Here is a 20,271-nt window from a genome sequence, read left to right as displayed (position 1 = left end):
CCAGCCCTATGCAGCCTTTTGCGTTGGTGACATGGAGACGGTTATCCTGACTACACTTATTGATTTCAATGGTCTGCATGCACTTGCAAATAAATATTCTTCTCATTTAAACCAAGCAAAGCCCACAGCTTCAAATATTTCTTCCCATGTGCTTGTTTTTAGGTACCAAGGGAAGCTAATAAATAATGCTTTAGTGGTTGCAGCTATAAATAAATACTCCATCAAGTGAAGGTTCTGGATAGACAAGGACAGAAAAGTAGTGAAGAACTCCAACCCTGCTCTCTTGTTTTTTTGAATTTCAGTTTGGTTAATGATGGCTTGGCACCAGCCCTCTCATCAGAGAGTTTTCTTCCACACACTTTCTTAGCTGTACAGGTTAGGAGGTGGACAGGAGGGGAAGCAGCAGAAGTCAGTAACTCTCTGGAAAGAGGACTTCTGAGCATGCCAACATGAACTGTGAAGTATAATGCATTGTGTGTGTATGTGTTCTTTACTGATAATGATTCATTGACCGAGAAAGTGTGGGGAAAGGGCATGGAGAGGATGGAAACTGGCAGACAAAAGTAGTGGCAGCAGTGGAAGAGCTTCCCGGTCATGACTCCCAAGAGTAGAGATTTTAAAGATAGTACCAGCACAAAAGGGACACGGGTGGCGCTGTGGGTTAAACCACAGAGCCTAGGACTTGCCGATCAGAAGTCGGCGGTTCAAATCCCCGCGACGGGGTGAGCTCCCGTTGCTCGGTCCCTGCTCCTGCCAACCTAGCAGTTCAAAAGCACGTCAAAGTGTAAATAAATAAATAAATAGGTACTGCTCCGGTGGGAAGGTAAACGCCGTTTCTGTGCGCTGCTCTGGTTCACCAGAAGCGGCTTAGTCATGCTGGCCACATGACCTGGAAGCTGTACGCCGGCTCCCTCGGCCAATAAAGCGAGATGAGCGCCACAGAGTCGGTCACGACTGGACCTAAAGGTCAGGGGTCCCTTTACCTTTACTACCAGCACAATATGTATGTAGGCACAGGTGCATGGGTCCAAATGTCTTTCTACATTCACTCTTACACACGTATACAAATACATACTGCATAAAACCAGACAGTTGGAGAATACAATATCTCTAAGCAGAGCACAGGAGCATTACAAGAAGGTGTCTGCTGGGGAATCACCTTCAGTTGACTCCAGCAAGCTAGTCAAGTCAAATGCTGGGAACAAAGGCAAAAGGGGCACTCACAGAGTAAGCAAATCAACCATGTACAAGATCAACCATGTACGAATTGGCAAAGGCTAAAGCGCAATTTTTGTTGTGCTTTATCCTCTCTATTTTATTTCATAAAATTTATTCCAAACTGTAGCAAAAAAAAAGGGGGGGAAGGAAGGAGGGGAGAGGAAGAGAGTGCTTCAGAGACTGGCAATGCCAAGAACACAATCATGTCGACAGCCGCCCCACACATTTGTTACTGCATTCTCAGCACAAGTGCCGGAATGAACATCTGCAGTGTAAAAATTCAGCCCATTAGTTCCTGCAGCTTGTTAGCATATTTTAATACTGCGTTCACAGCTTTCTATTTCCATCAAGGTGTTACTAGGTGCCAGACTCTGTATTCACAAACTCTACGGATACTATCCCTGTGTCCTTTTATTCTGGATCTGATGGGGGGGGCATAGCTGTCAAGTGTCCCTTATTTGAAGGGACAGTCCCTTATTCCAGCGCCATGTCCCGTTGCTGTCCCTTATTGATGGATGTCCCTTAAATGTCCCTTACATTTCAAAGGAAGCAGCTCCTCTCCCTCCCTCTCTGCCGGCCAGGGAGGAAGGAAGCTCCAACTGTGTTGCTTGGCTGTGTTGCTCACCCAATAAGAAGTCTAAGAACGACTGGGGGGTGGAGCTTGCATGCCTTGTGTGTGGCTAGTTAATGCAAGCTGAGGGGGGTTTTGAATGCTGGACGCCATTTTGTTGCACGTGCTGCTGCAAACTTTGCAGTACAAAGCCAGGCCGGGGAGTGATCTTCAGTTGAGGCTGCATAGGCCTTGTGGTGCATGTTATTCAGATTCTATTCAGTTGAACCTCTGGTTACAAAGTTGGTTGGACAGTGTTCTCAAAGCTACCAGCATGAGTATGACCAGACTGCAGGAGAACAGGAAGACTGGAGTGCCTGGAACAGGTGACGCTGCAGGTCCCTTATTTTGGCTGCTGGTCCCTTATTTTCAAATCTGTAAGTTGACAGCTATGGGGGGGGGGGGTGAAAAAGGCAATCCAGAAGGCAAAAAAGAACAGGCAACAGGTATTAGCAGATATGGGAATGAAAGGGACAGGAAGCACACATGCCTTGTGCTTTTTGCTTCTGTGCTGCTCTGTCACATGCAAAATGAATTTTTCACATTTCTCAAGCAAGCTGTCCAAAACTAGTTGCCAGTGCATCTCAGAACTAGTTTGTATGTGGCCAAGAAGAACATAAAAAGGAGATGTTGGGTGCTTTGTGAACATGTTCACTGATCTATGGTACCAGTCCTTTGATTCTAGTTTTTCTGTCTTCTTTTGCAGCAGGCAAAAGTCTTGTTCTGCACACAGCAGGTGACAAAAAGGTTGGTGGTTGGTGGAGGAGAAGCAAAGGGTGTCACAGGAAACGGCACGCACTGTCAGCAATATAAAGAAACAGACACCAACTTCTAGTGAAGATTTCAATTATACACCTTTGCTGTGTGCATCTCATTAGGTTATTCACTCCAGTTGGTGGAAACCACAGAAGAGAAGAGGGCTCTTGTGCTCGGGTCCTGCTTGTGGGTTTCTCACAGGAATCTTGTGGGCCACTGATATAAAATGTAAAGTGCTAGGAAACAGTTAACTCATAACTAGGTGTTCTCAGATGTATGGCTACGGATAATATAAGGTTTTAGGTCTGGTATGCAGTTATACACATATTTGCACTCCTAACCTTGGCTGGGGTTAAGTGGATATTTTTTTTTTAAAAAAATCACATTAGAGAGGCAGTCTCCAATAAGCTTAAATGGGTGTCAGGGGCCAATTTAGCATATGTGAATTTAGAATACAAGTGACAAAATGAAAATTAGATGGCTAAGCTGACTATATTTTAAGAAAGAGTAAATACATCCTCTACCTAACTGCCATGTTACCACATATTAACCAATGGGTCCCATTTTTCAGGACCACATCAGAAATGTTTTAACTTGAGTTAAACTGAGTTTGAATAGTTATGACCAAAAATATTAGAAAATCAGCATTTTCACATCCCAAGGATTAAATTGGCTCATTATTTAAAAGAAATATCATTGCTTAATATTTCACAAAACAGAAATTTAGAAAAAAAGGATTAAAGCAGCAGAGGTTTATAAGGGTTTATAATTCCTGATTTTATATTTGGATTTTGCACAAATATGCTAACAATCCACCCTAACAAATGAAAACGTGTCTAAGGCAGCAAAAGAAGGGGTGCTGCCTGTCATGCTTTGCCCCTTGAACTGAATGAGCGATGTGCAGCAGCATGGCTTGGTGAGTTGTGCACAATACACTAACTTTGCTAGTTATTGGTTTCTGTGTGTCCCACTTTCAAAATGTCATTTAAAAAAAGATGCTTAACAAAAGAACACAGTATGTTCTAGCATCTGCTATGTGATTTTATAAAAATGCTTTCTTAAGTGGGAACATGGAAAAAAGAACCATATTCTCCAAGTTTTGGTCTACAAACTTAAGGGGAGATAGGCAAATCTTCATAGGTGTAGGAAGGGAAGCTATGGATTAATGACATATCCCTTAATATTGCAAGATTATCCCAATAGGCACTATAACTGCAGCTCTTTCCAAAGCCTGCCTGGCAATGCTGGGCACTGAAGCTCAGTTTCTATGCATGAAGAGCTATAGATCCTCTTTGCATTCCCAATAAAGGACTCATTCCTGGAAGTAGGCAAGAGGGAGAGAGCTCATCATGAGCCTCAAAGGCTTTTGGGATTCACTGATATGAAGATTTGATAAGATGATGTATTTTCTCCTTGTCATGATGTCTAATGAGAAGGAAAAAAATAAATAACAACAACAGTTCTCGCTCTCATTTTTGTAATTATTTTTGAATTTTGTAACAATTACAGAGATGCAGTTGCATGTAAAGGTAAAGGTAAAGGGACCCCTGACCATTAGGTCCAGTCGTGACCGACTCTGGGGTTGCGGCGCTCATCTCGCTTTATTGGCCAAGGGAGTCGGCGTACAGCTTCCGGGTCATGTGGCCAGCATGACTAAGCCACTTCTGGCGAACCAGAGCAGCACATGGAAACGGCGTTTACCTTCCCGCCAGAGCGGTACCTATTTATCTACTTGCACTTTGATGTGCTTTCAAACTGCTAGGTTGGCAGGAGCAGGGACCAAGCAACGGGAGCTCACCCCGTCGTGGGGATTCGAACTGCCAACCTTCTGATCGGCAAGTCCTAGGCTCTGTGGTTTAACCCACAGCACCACCCGCGTCCCGGCAGTTACATGTAGCAAAGTTTAAGATGAGTCTATATAACCCAACCACATCAAGGAGGGGCAATTCTAAAAGAATTCAATACATATATAGCAAAGTCTGCTTGCTTATCTTATCTTAAGAATCCACATAAAAGTGAGCTCTTGTTCCATTTTCTCTTCCACTTGTTCTCATTTTACTTCCTGCTATTTTTCTGCACATGGCCTTTGGTAGAGGTGATGATAAACTTTGAAGGTTCCTCAAACTTTTTGCTTCTTCCTCATCCATATACTCAGAAAGGAGTTTAGAAATAAATAGATTGTGTTCACATTGCTATAAATGTGGAAACGTAACTGCTTCTGCTTTGCTGCTTTTAAGTACTTTGGAGAAGGGAGTGGTGAATGATTACCAAAAAATAAAGAAACAAGGCACAAGAAATCACCAACAATTGTAAATTTCACTAGTCCTCTTTAATGTACAGCTTAAATTGTAAACTGCGGCTATCTGACAATTCACAGAATTTTTAAAGCTTGGTAGACCATCACCAGCAAGGAAGACCACCTTTTGGTGAAAACTACAAGCATAAGGTGTGGCTGAATTAGTACACACTCCTCATGTGGATGTGTGCAGTACACGTGCCTTTGCTAGATGTGAAGATGTGCAGTTCAGAAACCCAGAAATGTTATATAATATTGAACAGTGAAAAGAAAAGGGTTGAAAGAAGATCACCACTGCCACACAAAACTGCCCAAACTGGCACAGTCTAAAATAATAATTGCACATGCACACCAATAACATGCTTCCACAGAAAATCTCCACAGAATATAGGCACAAGCCCTTTGACTGCTGGGGCTCAAAGTTTGGGTGGCTGAAGGAAGCTAGCTATCAGCCACTTGCTTCTCTTCAGTCCAGCACATGTCCAACCCAATGGGTTAAGGGGAGAAGAAATGGGGCAACTTGTTCACTCTGTTCCACACTTTAGTCCCACAGAAATCACAACAGCTAAAACACTTGGGACTTCAGGGTTGAATGTAGGCAGCTTGCCTACATTTTCTGAGTCCTAAAACCAGTGCTTTTTCCCTGGGGGCACGCAGGGGGGTGCATACCCCTAGACATTTTGTGAATCTAAGTTTGGCTTCATTGAGGGACAGTATTTCAATATGAGTAGGAAAATGAGAGTATCCCTAAACATTTTAATTTAGAAAAAAGCACTGTCTAAAACTAAACAAGTTCTCATAAGGAGCAAGCTCAGTCACACTCCAGCCTTGAACCCATCTTTCAGAGAGGGTTTAGGAATTTTGAGCAGCTGTTGGGGTGCAGCATCAGTCTGCATCTGCCCAGTCAAGGAATTTGTAGTGGAAGGCAAAATTCACTTCTCTTTGCCATCTTTCTCTTCTACAAATGCCTCATGGGTCTTTTGTATTTTGTATCTGGCAACCTCAAGTGTACACTGAGTAAAAATTGCATGCATACGTACTTAGATAAACACACAGACAGAGGGAGGTAGTTTAAAATATGTATTCTAGAACAGTCATCTGGAAACATATTCTGCGTCAGAAAAAGGTTTGGGTTTTTTTAATTAAAAACACAAGCCATGTATTATGGGGGAGTATCACAAATATATCTTCAGAATTAAAAAAATGAATCAACAAATGATGCATCATGATGTCTTTATATAAATTTATAGCATGACTCTGAAATGCTGTGTGTAGTTCCGATGACTCATTTTCCAAAAGAATATTACAATTCTGGAAAACAACCAAAATGATCAAGGGACAGAGCACTTTTGCCACCAAAACAGAGGAAAAAGCTATATCAGTTGTGTAATTGTGCCATAAGCAACAATGCCACTGAGGTAAGACTCTGGTGCCTTTAAACTCTGTAAAACAGGCAGAAATTCTACAGGTGGCATTGCCTGCCAACTCCATGGCAGGAAAAGGGTTCACCTTTTGAACTTCTACTGTCTGTCATGCATTGAGCACATGATACATTGCACAGGATATATTGATATACATGGAACACCAGGGAAGTATGCAGAAATTGCCACAAAGCTGCAGAGGCAATTTCTCTTACATCTGACTATGGGGAAAATACAGTTCGAAACTTGCCACTTCTGCATCATCAGCAGATAAAGCATACATTTCTGCTGTTTAATTAACCAAGTTCTACTCCTCCAACTTGTTTTTGTACAGAAATACAATAGCTGCTCCATTGGAAAGAAGGTTGCCATCTGGCTGCCTCAGTGCTACTCAGTGAGAAATATAGAACTGTCCTATATTAAAATGAACTGCATATGCAGAAGAGCAGAAGCCACTAGCATCTCTAAGTGGGGGAGGGATAATTATCTTATTGCAAATTTGTAAAAGAAATGCCTTCTGTTTGGTCAAGCTCTGCCTTTGCTCCTATTTAGATTTCCTATTTGGAGAAAGCTATTTGAGTTGCTTCATTTTACACTGGGCCTGATCTGTCTCAGTTACCATATCCGTATACACACATGCGCTGCACCTTTCAGTTTATAGCTCAGTTACTCACGCCCTAAGTGAGAAAACAGGGAGCTGTGACTGGTAGTGTGTCTTTCTGCTTTGGCAAAAAGCAGTCACAGGGCAGGGCAGCAGGCAGGTAGACCAAAGCACTGATGGACAGGAGAGTTAACCCTTCCTCCCTGTATCCTTTTCTCAGCAAAAGCCTTCCCTTCTGCCTCCATTTCTATTTGCTGTTAGAAAAAATGAGAGCAAAGTTTGGCCTAACAGGATAGCGATTTTCACTGAGAAAACCTGAGTGCAGGTTGTAAGGATCAACTTTCCAAATCCTGACACTGCAGCAGTCCCAAACCAGATTGCCACTTGCCAAAACATAAAAGAGGCAGGTGATTTGCGATTGGTTTCAATCAAGAATCTCTCGAAACCTTTATATAGGCCACAAGCCTCATAACAACTGGCAAATCCGTTCAGATTGTTAGCATGAATTACCCAGACCCATTTATCATACATATTTGCTGAATAATTAGCAGGTGCAGACGGCATGGAATGGTGCTGGAGTGCTGCAAGGATGGCCAAATACTAGCCATTGTTAAAGCCCTTAAGATTTACATCACTCGACAAAATTACTTTACCTTTTGGCTAACATCTCGTACGTGGTTGCTAAGGTAACAAAGGTAACCAAAGAGGAATGTGCATGAATTTTGTGGTCAAATTATGTCATTTTTCTCTCTGCTGCTACCTCTTTTGCACCCATGAATCCAATCATTCTAAATCCTTTGAGATGAATCAGTTGAAATCAAGGGTTATAAAAGCATACAACACCGCCTTATCCTTTATTCTCTCTCTCTAAAGCCTAGTAATAGGCAAGTTTCAATTGAAATCACGATTGACCTGTTATCAGTAACAGGGGGCCTTTTCTCAGGCCTGGTGAAGCATAATCTGCATTGATTGTTATCTGATTAGAGGAGAATGCAGTCCTACTTCCCCCCAGTTACTTAAACCAACATCTCACTGTTCGTCCTTAGAGACCACAGCTTCACTCAGGCAGAGAGTGTCTAGACAGTATTCATGATCCATCTGTCTGGCACAGCCAGGCTGATGGCAAACTCTATTAGAACTGGAATATTTCTCTCTCTCTGCTCTCTCTCTCTCTCTCTCTCTCTTCTCTCTCTCCTCCTCCCCAGATTCTTTCCCTTTGTGAAGCAGTAATCTGACACTGAAAATTACTATCATTGTTGCAATTCTCAAAATAGCAGTGCCAGACTTTCATTAACATCTATTCTAGACTACTAAATATTTAAATAAATGGACGAGCCACTCCTGATGTGGGACAGCCCCAGCACACCTGGAAGAAGAAATAAACTAAATAAATTTCAAAAATAAGAATGAAAATCAGTTCTTGAGATCAGCTTCACATGCTACCATTTACCTATACGGAAATAATCTTGAGAGGATTGTAAACATATACAAGTCTATTGTGATGCGATATAAGGGCCTCCACTGGGCAGCTGGGGCATGCGGAGGCTGTGTAATTCATGGATTTGTAGCAAAACAAACCCTCATCTTAACAAACTCTAATTGTCCCACGTATTGAAGAATAAAAAAGTATTCCTTAAATTCTGGGCACCCATATTACACAAGTTTCCAGCTACACAGTATACACTGGGGTGAGAAACCTTTTTCAACCTGCAGAGTACATTATCTCATGAGCCACTCTTCCAAGCAGGGTGTGTGATGGAAGACATTGGTGGCCAGGGGGAAAAGTGTGCCAAACAACATATGTAATCCTTACTTTTGTGCAGTAGGCTACATTCAAGCCACACAAAAGCAGGAGGTTTTTACGCCTCCTACACCTACACCTGCACACACATCTCTGTGATAAATTCTCCATCCAGGCAACCAAGAGAGAGGATCACATTCCAGCCTGGCAAAAGCAAGTGGAGCAAGGCCAGTGAGGAATGTGTCCCTGTGTTAAGGAGTGTGGCCTCAGGCCCAAACAGAGAGGCCTACAGGGTCGCATTTGGCCTCTGAGCCTGAGGTTCTCCACAAGACAATAGTAACACGCCAATTTTCTAACTGCTGTTAACCTTTCAATATTTGAAACAGATAATATGGTTGTTTCTCAAACAAGTATATACCATTTAGTATCTAAACAAAACAGTAGGACTGGATGGAGTCCAATAAATCAGCTGTCCACAGGTGAACAGTTAGTCTCTCCAACGTTGTTGTTGTTGTTGTTGCTATGCCAAATGCTGCTATTGAGTCTCCTCCACTGTTTTCTCTGGGTGGTTCATTTTATTCTCTCCAAGTCGTCTCACCATCTTTACTCTCAATCACGTCTCCTCAGAAAATCCTCACAGAAGCTGTAAGTTACCCTATATGGCTTTTGTTAATTTATGATTTTGCATCCTAATCATTCACACACAGGACAGAACAAACCGCTGGAGCATGACAGCCAGTGTGGTACAGTGTTAGAGTGCAGGGACCTGGGAGACCACGGTTCAAATCCCCACTCAGCCATGAAGCTCACTGGGTGACCTTGGACTAATCACTCACTTTCAGCCTAACTTACTTCACAGGGGTATGTGAGGATAAAATGCGTAGGAGGAGAAACTATGGACACTACCTCAAGTTCCTTGGAGGGAAGATAGGATATAAATGCAATACCTACTACTACTACTCATGGTCTGAAGACATCCATGTGCATATCAGAGCTCCCCTAATCACAAGAATTCCATAGACCGACACAAGTTCTTAATTTTACAAAGAAATGTATTAGTTGTATTCCTGCCCACAGATACATGGCTGTAAGTCATAACTGAGTTGTGTGATCTTTATGGGTATCAAAAGCATTTCAGGGTTGTACATCGCATATGATGAGTACCACATGATTCACTGGAACAGGGTCACAAAATAAGATTAATGCCAACATTGCAAGCATTTAATACACCAGGTCTGATGTTTGGAACAAGTATGTTACTGTGTCAGCTCTGCCCACCCCCACCCCCCCAAATAAAGTTATCATGCGGCTGCAGCAACTCTGCTATGAGGGAAAGTCACAATATTTCAGGCTTTTTAGTGCAGAGAAACTGCAAGCAAGGGGACAAAATGATAGATGTGCATACAATTTATACATGGTGTGGGGGAAAACTAATAGGCAGAAGTTTCTCCCATTTTCTCAGAATTCAGGACTATCCAGTGATGTTGGAAGATTCAGGACACAGGGAAAAAAATACTTCTCAATACAGAAAATGTTAAGCTATGTAATCCACCCTCATAAGATGTACTGATGGTCACCTACTTGGATGGTGGAATAATGGCATCTAGTCAAGGTTGCCATATATTTCCTTCAGTGTCAGAGGCAATATGTCTCTGGATATCAGTTGTTGAAAACCAAGTGGGGAAAGTGCTACTGCAGTCAGCTCCTGCTTTCAGGCTTCCTAGAGGCATCTGGTCAGTAACTGTGAGCACAGGATGCTGAAGTAGATGAGCCTTTGATCTGATGCAGCACATCTCTTTTTGTGTTCTTTTGCATGGCAAATAAGTAAAACAAAGGCTAAAATCCTGGTATAGGTTCCTCCCATTCTCTTTTCAATTGTTCAGCAAGTCACTATACTATTCTAGGATTGCATATATTTAAATTAGTTAACATTTTAAATCAACAATGTCCTTTATCTCCTCTTTGGAAGGTGGAAACCCATGCTACAAATTATCAGTCTAGCTATCCAGCTATAACTCTCTGGCCTTAATAAGTGGTTTGCCTGTTCATCTAATTCTAAGACGAATAAAATTTCAGTGCATGCTATCTCAAATGGATGCAGAATATTCTATAGAGACTATTTTAGTATAAAGTCACACAGCACACCATATGGCCACATTTTATGGATGTATGTGAGCACATATCTTATTCACCAAAGCATTCCCACTGTAAATCAGCAGAGGAACTGATGAGCTCCCAGTACTGAAAGCACACAAATTAACTTTGCACACCTGAGCAGTCCCAGTGCAGCAAAGGTGCAAAGATTTCTTGCAGGATTATCGCCTCAGGCTGTAATATCATCGAAAACAAAACATGCAATCTGACAGTAAACTGACTAAAATGGAGTTTGCAATCCTTTAGAGTTCACAATCCTCTGATTAAATATTTTTTCAGGGTGCAAATATACTTCAAGTTACTTATAGAATAGTTTCATCGTAAATTTTTACTTTTTTCCTTCTCACCCACACTCTGCATGCCATGACCTAAAATAGAAAGTAAATGTATGCTTCCTACAGTGGACAATTATGAAAAGGAGCTATAAAACTATATTGACATATTTGTTTTCTTTGCATTCAAGCTGTGAAGAATATTGACTGTGTCTCTTTGCCCCTAATAGTCTATGGCATTATGAATAGATCTTACCAATTATATCGAAATACCGAGCACGGCAACTATAAAAGCATAATGTACCAACACTTATAAGGAGGTATATGATGATAAATCTTTACCACTTCTGTCAGCAGAGGATTTGGTTGTTAAGCATGTCCTCCTCAACCCAGCCCAGGATAGATCTAATGCAAAAGTACAGAACGTTGCAATCAAAGTAACTAACACAATGCATTAATTAAATGTACAGCTGAGTGCCCAGCACTTATCTTTCCTAGTAATTTAAAACTGTTGCCCAAGTTGTGATTGCCGTACCTGGCCTAACACTATCAAAATTTGGAGCAGGGAAAAAATCTGGAGCATAACAAATCAAGAGCCTCTTCCTACACAAAATATAGTGTCCTATACAATCAGGATCCAATAATATAGAGCATACATGTAACTGTTTTTAAAAGGAGCTGGAATCTTACAGTGAACTGTTTGGTGGGAAGAGGGAAGCAGAGGAGATTCAATCCAGCCCTCTTCTGAACAGCTGAACGCAAGATTAGAATTTTCTGTTATTTTAAAAGGGTTTTGTGGAAGCAGCTAGAGATGCTTGATAAATTCGATTTCTGAGAATTCTGATGTGAACCGAGCTGATATGCACCTCCCAGTCTTCAGAACTGACATTTCTTTGAACTTTGTGATACAGTTCCTTGAAAAGTAAATAAATCGTGATGCAGTTCTTAGCTCACAAAAACATACCAACATGCACTAAAAATGCGTATTATGAGATAAAATAAGAAAAAACACACATATTAAATGCACATTTTGTAATAAAATATGCCTTCAAGGTGTCTTCTAAAGGTTTTATAGTTACTTATCTCCCTGACATCTGGTTGGAGGGTGTTCCACAGGAACGGAGCCACTATCAAGAAGGCCCTCTGCCTGGTTCCCTGTACCTTCACTTCTCACAGTGAGGGAACTGCCAGAAGGCCCCTTGGGGTTTGGGATCTGAAGCTTAAACTAGCAGGCCTGCCATTATTACACATAGCATTGCCTGTAGTATTGCTATCTATCAGAAATGTAAACCGACACATTTTTTTCTCTGAGGCCCCAAAAAACTTGCTTAAATATTTTATCAGAGAACCCTTTCAACTAAATAAACTTAAGAAATCTTATCAATGAAAATATGCCTAAAACATGTACAGATTTCATATAATCATAGTTAGCACATCTAGTCCAACAGCCTGCAATCCTGGAATCTTTTGCTCAATGTGACCCTGAGATTAAGAGTCTCATGCTCTACCCACCAAGCCATCAGAATGCACAGACCTCCAACTTTAAAACTTCAAATGTGGTCATTTGTAACCAAATCAAACCTTGTTCTGTTATCTTTCTTTCATTTGCTACATTAATCTTGTTGTAGGGACTCATTTTTCCACCCTAAACCCTGTTGGGTCCATTCCTGGTACCAGATCTTGGGTAAGAAGTACCAAGAGCGACTGTCTGTGGGAAGATTTAGCAGCCCCTCCCAGGCTCTAAAAATGAGACCATAAATTTATATGTGCTTTGGGAAGACCCTGCAGCAATCAAGTGTAGTTTGGTTCTAAATAATTTTCATATAAAATGCTTTCAGTGTTGATAAGTGCAATTTATTGTGCTCTGCAAAGTTCAGTCAGAAATATGATTTTGTTATACAACAACAGACATAGACCAGCTTTAGTAAGATTGCAGGAAAGAGAACAGGCGAAGAGCCCTGCTGGATCTGACCAAAGGCCTAAGTAATCCAGCATCCTGTTTTCCACATTGGCCAACTAGATGCCTACAGGAAGCCCAATAAGGGTAATAGCCCACTCCCTCCGCAACAGGCAATTCTAAGGAAAGCTGCCTCTGCTCTTGGTGGCAACTTATGTGGAGTCGTCTTGAGTCACACCCAATGGTTAAATCTTGGTAGCATTGGCAAATTTAATATTTGTAACTACATCATGTCTGTCCTTCCTAAGGCTAGTTGTTGTTCTTTACAGCATAATTTTTACAACTGATTACCCTTAGAAACCAACAAACAACGTGTTATTTTGAGTAACTAAAATAGGACATTAACAGGGAAGTTTGTGTAGGTGCTCTGACAGAACAAGCATTCAATAAAACCTTTTTGTGGCAGTCTCTCTCTCTCTCTACGAGGTTTGGTATGTTTGTTTTTGTTTGTTTGTTTGTTTGTTTGTTTGTTTGTTTTTCAATCAATATTTTCTTTCTATAGCCAATACATGTTGTTAAGTATGAGTTCTGTAAGTATGAGTTCTATAAATATTTTCCATTCAATAGCCTGTCCTTCATTTTTGAGACAAATCTGGGGAGGGGGCCTGAAATGGGCAAACCTTTAGGGGCAGTTAAATTGGTTACCTTAACCTGGAAGAAACAGTGTGTTCAAACTAGGAATTTTGTCACATTGATTCTGACTTTTTTGAGCTCCCAATACAAACTGGCAATGGCAAAATAGTTGGGTCAACATGCCCTTTACCAGTGCTGGGTCACTGGCAAATCCCAATCCTGCTGCCTTCTGCTAAAAGGCAATAAAATCTTAGCCATTTGTCATGACTCAGGTGCATATCTATGCCCACTACCCAATATTTATTCTCTCAAGAAATCACACACTTTTTAAGATGTCAGAAGCCAGTTCAGTTTGATAGGCTGCCCATCTTTGGTGAAATGTTGAAATGTCCATAGTAACCCATCTTTTGCTCCAAAGAACAGGTCATGCTACAAAACTAGTCACACGACAGACTTAACTTGGAGCAAAGGCATTATTTGTAGATCAAAGAATGCAACAACTTAAATCAACTGTGTTTATGAAGCCAGCACAGCATTTAAGACGCACATACTAAAGTAAAGCCACAGAATGTCATAGGTTGTTTTTTTCATAAATGCATTTATGAAGAAAATCCACAGGATAAAACACATGCTGAAAGCACGACTTCCCTTTAAAACTACTACTGAATGCAGCTAATTTATATTCTATCTGAAAGCACATATTTTATGGCCGCATTATAGTAACCAAATACCTCTGAATCACATGAAAAATACTAGTTTCATACTATCATACTACACTATTAAGAAATATGTGTTTCTCGGTTATAAAAGCTGGATTCAAAAAGATTATCCTTCTGAAATATAGCCAAATAATATTTAATTCGGAAGTCCATTAAGGAGGATATCAAATGCACACCAGTTACCTTGTCAGCTGGAATATTTCCCATTTTTTTACATCCCATCCAATTCTATCTCAACCTAGAAGCACTTTAAAGCATCTTCAGCACATATATAACAGAACAAAAACATATGAGTTTCAATACGGGCAGACTGTGCATATTGCTTTCTCTGTTTTAAAAGGAACAGCTTTATCTCCCCCCGGCAAACAGTACAAAGGGCCAGTCTGATATTATTTTCTGGTCCAGGAGACTTCACTGTAGCTCATGTATAGAGCAACTTGCCATGTGGATCCTCAGGATTACGCTGGCTCATTCTGGAGGACTCCATCATTGGAGAGCTGATAGCAATGTTTCCCAGTCATGCAACAGGCAGAAGTATAGTGTCCATATGAAGTACCGCTCAATTCTGCCTTTAGAAGAACAATTCTCGCACATCTGGCTGACTTATAAAACAGCAGCTGCCGTGAGAAACACTCAAGCTCTAAGGAAGCGCATTATAGAGAGAAATGCAAAGTGCAAGTCACAACTACAGCTATGTTTTTAGTCTAACCCAATTATAGAAGTAGTAACAGGAGTTGGGTAGGAAACACCTTGCTACTTTCATTCAAATCTTTTGCAGAATAGCATGAGAAGGAGAACAGACTTCAAAGCAAACGTCATAACTGTCCATAGATACAGGGGTGAGGTACTTACAGCTGAAGATACTTGGAGGTGGGTGCTCTGTTACAAGCAGACAGTTCTCTTCATCACTGTTATCCCCACAATCATTTTGTTGGTTACAGACCAGTGAGCCAAGATACAAGCATTTGCCACTGGTGCAGGTGAATTTGCACTCTGAAAAGTACAGCAGAAGAAAAAGGAAGATGTGAGTACTTTTTAATTTGTTCTTTCATTGTCTATCAAGGTTTAAAACTATTTAAATTAATTCATCTCTACATGTGGGGGATGATGTAAAGGATTCTTCTTCTTCCTATTTGACCTTTGGAGTCCTGTATTGCCGTACAGTTTAATAACCATCTTAATTACTGATTATTTAAATTGCACAAGAAATTACAAAATGGCAATATGCAGCATAAACAAGTTAGGCACTTATGTTTTGAAATTATACAGAATTATAGCCCAGGTACCAATTCACAATTCACACAGTGAGGTTTTCCATATTATAATTTACAACTGTCATCCACGACTGTTAGATTGTGTGCAACCCATCAGAACTGCAGTCTTGTCTTTTGTTAAGTCCCATCTTGCTTTTCATGAGTTAGTAGATGCAGAAGTGATCATTACAGCTTATCACATACATCACACACGGGAATTGGCCTTAAGTCTCTGTGTTTCATTTTAACAGCCCAATTTAGTTGTGTTTAAGAATTACTGAAATCAATAGGACAGATTAGATGCTACTAATTTTTGTGCATCTCTGAATCAGAGCCATTCTCTTGAATTCTTTTAAAAACCAAGGCTAAGGCAAGTATTTAAAATAAACATGCAGAAAGCAGCTATCAAAAGAAGAGTTTGAAAGGAGGTTACTTATATATGTGCATATATCAATTTAACAGATTTATAAAGTGTCCCTCATCACGTTGTAATTCCATGGCAGTTGTCAATAAAATAACAAAGACAAGATACAATAAATGCATCAAAGCAGTACAAACAGAATTAATATAATACCAAACAGCCAAAAAGAGCAGATTAATCATAGACTAAGCACCTGTTCCATTTTTTCCCAGTCCAGAATCTGACACATATGTGGAACTCCAAGTGCTTTGTACAGTAGATGAAGCTTGGTAAACACAAGGAGCTATTTTCCTTTCCATACCCAGAAACAAGGACATGGATCACTAAATCCAGGATTGTGATGACTAAATCTGCATTTCATGATTATTATTTTTTAAAAAATGTTTTGAAGCTTTTCACATCTGAAAGTGTCAGTTGCAGAGCAGGAACAGTACAGCCCCCCTACAAACTGTATTTAATATATTGATTATTTGCTACTAAAATATGCAGAAAACTGGTGAAATTGCTTTGTTTAATTTCAAGTGTGTACTGGGTGTACATTCAAAAATTAAGTTCTTTGCAAAGCTGGTTGCTTTTAAACCACATTCAGCATCTAGGACAGTGGGAAGTGTGGTTTTAGAAATTATATATAATGTATACTGTATTTGAATCCATACTAGGCAAGAGCTGTCTGCTTGTGTGTCTGCTTGGAATGCTGCCAGCTTTGGACAAGACATAATAATCATTAGTTCCCTGCATTAAAACAAGGCTTTAAAGCTGCAAAATGTCTCAGCTTTGATACTGTAATATGCACAAATCCATCCAGGCCCATAAAATTATATCTCTGCCCACCTTTCTCAACTGCCAGATGGAGATTAACAAACTGGAGGACTGCCACAGTCGAACAGTCACTGTTTCACCCTATGTGCTCAATTCCCAAATGTCAGTATTGCCAAGCTGCTGAATACATTTCGAGATCTTCCTTAGCTTGGCAAAAAAAAAGCTTAGCCCAATTGGTTCTAGATTTTCAGTTTCCTATCATTATTTCAGATTAAAGGAATGTTTTCTTAAATAAAGGCTGATGAGGAAAAGAGCCTGCTTTTCATTTGCAAGGGTCTAAAAGCCTTAATTAAATGTACCGAAGAGTAATAATATGCACTACTTCAAGGCCTGCAATCCAACAGAGTGGTATAAGGGAGAATCATAGACAGCCCTGCAATCCATATTTTACTAGATTTCAACCACTTTAGTCAGTTGTTACTCCCACTAGGGGTGCCAACCTGAATAAAATATTGGAGGGGTAAGCCCCGCACTGCATAATCAATTACACGATGTGGCATATGCACACCATCTGAATGGCAATGCCCATCAACTTTGGGGGCAGGGGTCCCTAGCAGTTGGTTTTTATGACTACCACCATGTTTCAAATGCACAACTGAAGCTGGGAGATGGCCTCCCATCCCAGTGCCATACTAAGACAGTTCACTGCTTGAACCCAATCACAAATGGTGAGACTGCAACAGCTCTCTGCTGAAAACTTAACAAGTATTGCTTGTACCATTCAGACAATTCATGCCTCCATCATTCTTTCATGAAGCCACTTATAATAAGTCTACTTTTTAGCTAAACTCACTTGTATCCAAGGCCAGGAAGGAAGGAAGATAGACAGACAATGCCACTGAAATCCATCTACTCAGAAGAGCGGTGAACAGACTACAGGCTTATGAGAGCTACTTACGTTTTTTACCAAAACCCAGGGATCTGCCAACTGAAGGCAGGTACGAAACACAAACACTTAGGATTAAGGAATGCCAAGCCCAGAAATGTATTAGGAACATCAGAACTGAACTCACAGTTCTGCTACTCAAAAATCCACTCCTATATTCCCCACCCCTACCCCTGCCAGCTTTCTTCACGCCAGTAATGCAATTAAGGATTGTGGTGGGCAGAGAATCATTTTGATTGTTATTGTTAAACAATTGAGAGTACAAAATTATTTCCAGTCTATTGCAAATCACTCATAGATCTTTTAGTAGATCCCAATCTATATTCTGCCTGCCCCTGATACTGACACATTAGTCTCTTTTGAACTAGAATATATATGCAGCATGGGTCAGGAAATGTAAATAATAATAAAAAACTGTTGGTCTAAATGACATTTTGAGCTAAGTCTCTCCTATTCCAAAGTATTTTCCATGCACCAGTAGTTTCAGATACTCTTAATAAATGCAGAACATCTGACTTCCACATATATACACTATTTATGAAAACACTATCTTAAACGTCTCTCAGCTCTTTGAAATTACTTATTTGCCTTTTTCAGAAATCTTTGGCGACACTTTCCCCTTGTTTTAAACCTTTATAAACAGATATACATTCAAACAATTCTCTTAAAATCATATACAGGTCTACTCAAAAATAATCCCCATCAAATTCATTGGTGCTTACTCCCAGGTAAGTAGTACAGGAGTGCAGCCTTACTTTCCCATTCACAGTAGTGTTTCAGTACTAATGACTGAAATTTCCCTCTCCCCCCCCCCTCCAATAACAGGAGGGAGGATTTGTTTAAAGAAATCAAGCCTAGTTAGGGTGCAGTGATTTAAATCAAGGCAATTTAAATCATCAAGAAAAAGGGAAAATTTAAGTCAATTTTCCAACTGCATGATTCTGTACAAGTAGACATACAAATTTGTTGCTATAACAAATTAAAGCATATCTGTTGAAACTAAACAGAGCTATTATGCTACCAAGCATGCAACATACTTTTTTTGTACTATAGAAATTAAATATGCCTAGGAGAAAAACTGAGAACATGAAGTTTCCAGTTTATCCCTCTTCATGAGCACCAAGCAACGCCATTCACTTGGCCTATGAGCCCAACTAGATGTGATGAACGGGCCATGGCTGTTATTCATTGGATTTCTTACCCACCCTTCATCATATTTTCCAAGAATTACTCTAAGAACACAACCTTCTCAGGCTGGTAAGACGGTGGCAAGATGAGCTCCTCATACATTGTGGCTTCTGGGCAAGTTGGGTCATCCAAGGCCATCCAAGCCTACGACCAGAACTTGGAATCTGACTCTGGGCCATACCAGGTAGATACTCCATCACAATGGTAACAATTTCCTGGGGCTCATCATATAATTGGAAGCCTCTGCAATCAAATAGATTTCCTTTGGGTTCTGCTAATCCAGATAAATTCAGAAGCAATTCCCTCACTATCCAGGGAGCAGGCTAGGATACCAAGGATCATTCTGTGACTAACAAAAATTGAAGAGGCTGTTGGGAATCACGTCAGTTGTCTCAAACTTGCACTGGTAAGGAAATCAAAACCAACCCAGGGTGCATAATTGTGTCTAATGACATACCAAAGAGATCTCAATAAATTGAGTTGTAACACAGCTTGTCTAGACAGGAGAGGGGGGGAGGGTGATCTAAGTTTTAAAGATAATCCAGCATGACTGTGTTTTATAAATAACTTTTCAAAGCTATTCCATTTCCACTTTCAAGTGGCAATCAGCAATCCTGGCTGGTCAGTTACAGAGCAGACCCTAACCCCTATAGGTAGGAAGTATTAGCAGCTATGGATTAAAAGATTAGTTGGGTTTAAAAAAAAAATCATTAGGCTTGCATCCCTACAAAGTCCAAAAACAACAAAACAATTTCATCAGATATTAAACTGATTATTACTGCTGGTGTGAATGGGCACTGTGCTTAGTTTGCACACATTTGTGTCCCAATTGAATTGCTACTTACCATACTGCGTGCATTTCATTGCCATCTAATTCCAACTTTTATAAATTTCCCCCTCTACACCAATTAGAAACAGGTGCCTGTAGGAACTCCAGCTTTTCAGCGGTGTGACCTTTCCTGCCAAGGGGAGATGCTGGTTGTCAATGACAGACTGAATAAAATAACTTTGCACCAACTTTGGAAAAATGCTCCGGCTCTGGTGATCCTTCACGAGAAGAGAGTTTAATAAAAGTGAGGAGACTCAAGTATAACTCCCTATGAACCTGGATACAATAGCTAAAGCATAGGGGTAGGTTCTCTAAAACCTATTGCCTTCCATGAGATTTAGGTAGCCTAAATGTCTGCAGAACTGCAGCATAGAGCATTTTATGGATTAAAAAATGGCACCTTAAAGAGTGCCCAGAAGGCAATGTTCAGCCGATAGGGTAGCTTCATTAGAAAGCAAGCCATTGCATTCTGTGTAAGCTGCAGCTTCGAAACAAATTGTTCTTAAAAAAAACCCTCTCTTTTTAAAAATGTAATAAATACATATAGTAAGTAGGCT

At 40.4% G+C, this 20,271-nt stretch overlaps 1 protein-coding gene across 5 annotated transcripts in view; it reads right to left on the bottom strand.

Annotated features, from left to right (window-relative positions):
* Window positions 1-20,271, bottom strand: part of LDLRAD4 (low density lipoprotein receptor class A domain containing 4) — a 280,021-nt gene that overhangs the window by 143,301 nt on the left and 116,449 nt on the right. For all 5 annotated transcript variants that reach the window (XM_083747042.1, XM_083747040.1, XM_083747041.1 and 2 more), the window contains one exon: window positions 15,171-15,311. In XM_083747042.1, the coding sequence (XP_083603168.1) occupies window positions 15,171-15,311 (141 nt within the window). The remainder of the gene's footprint in view (window positions 1-15,170; window positions 15,312-20,271) is intronic.

This window comes from Podarcis gaigeae, assembly GCF_964106915.1.
Source record: "Podarcis gaigeae genome assembly, chromosome: 7".
Classification (NCBI taxonomy): domain Eukaryota; kingdom Metazoa; phylum Chordata; class Lepidosauria; order Squamata; family Lacertidae; genus Podarcis; species Podarcis gaigeae.
The sequence above is the reverse complement of the archived record's forward strand: the minus strand, read 5'-3'. Positions and strand labels throughout refer to the sequence as shown.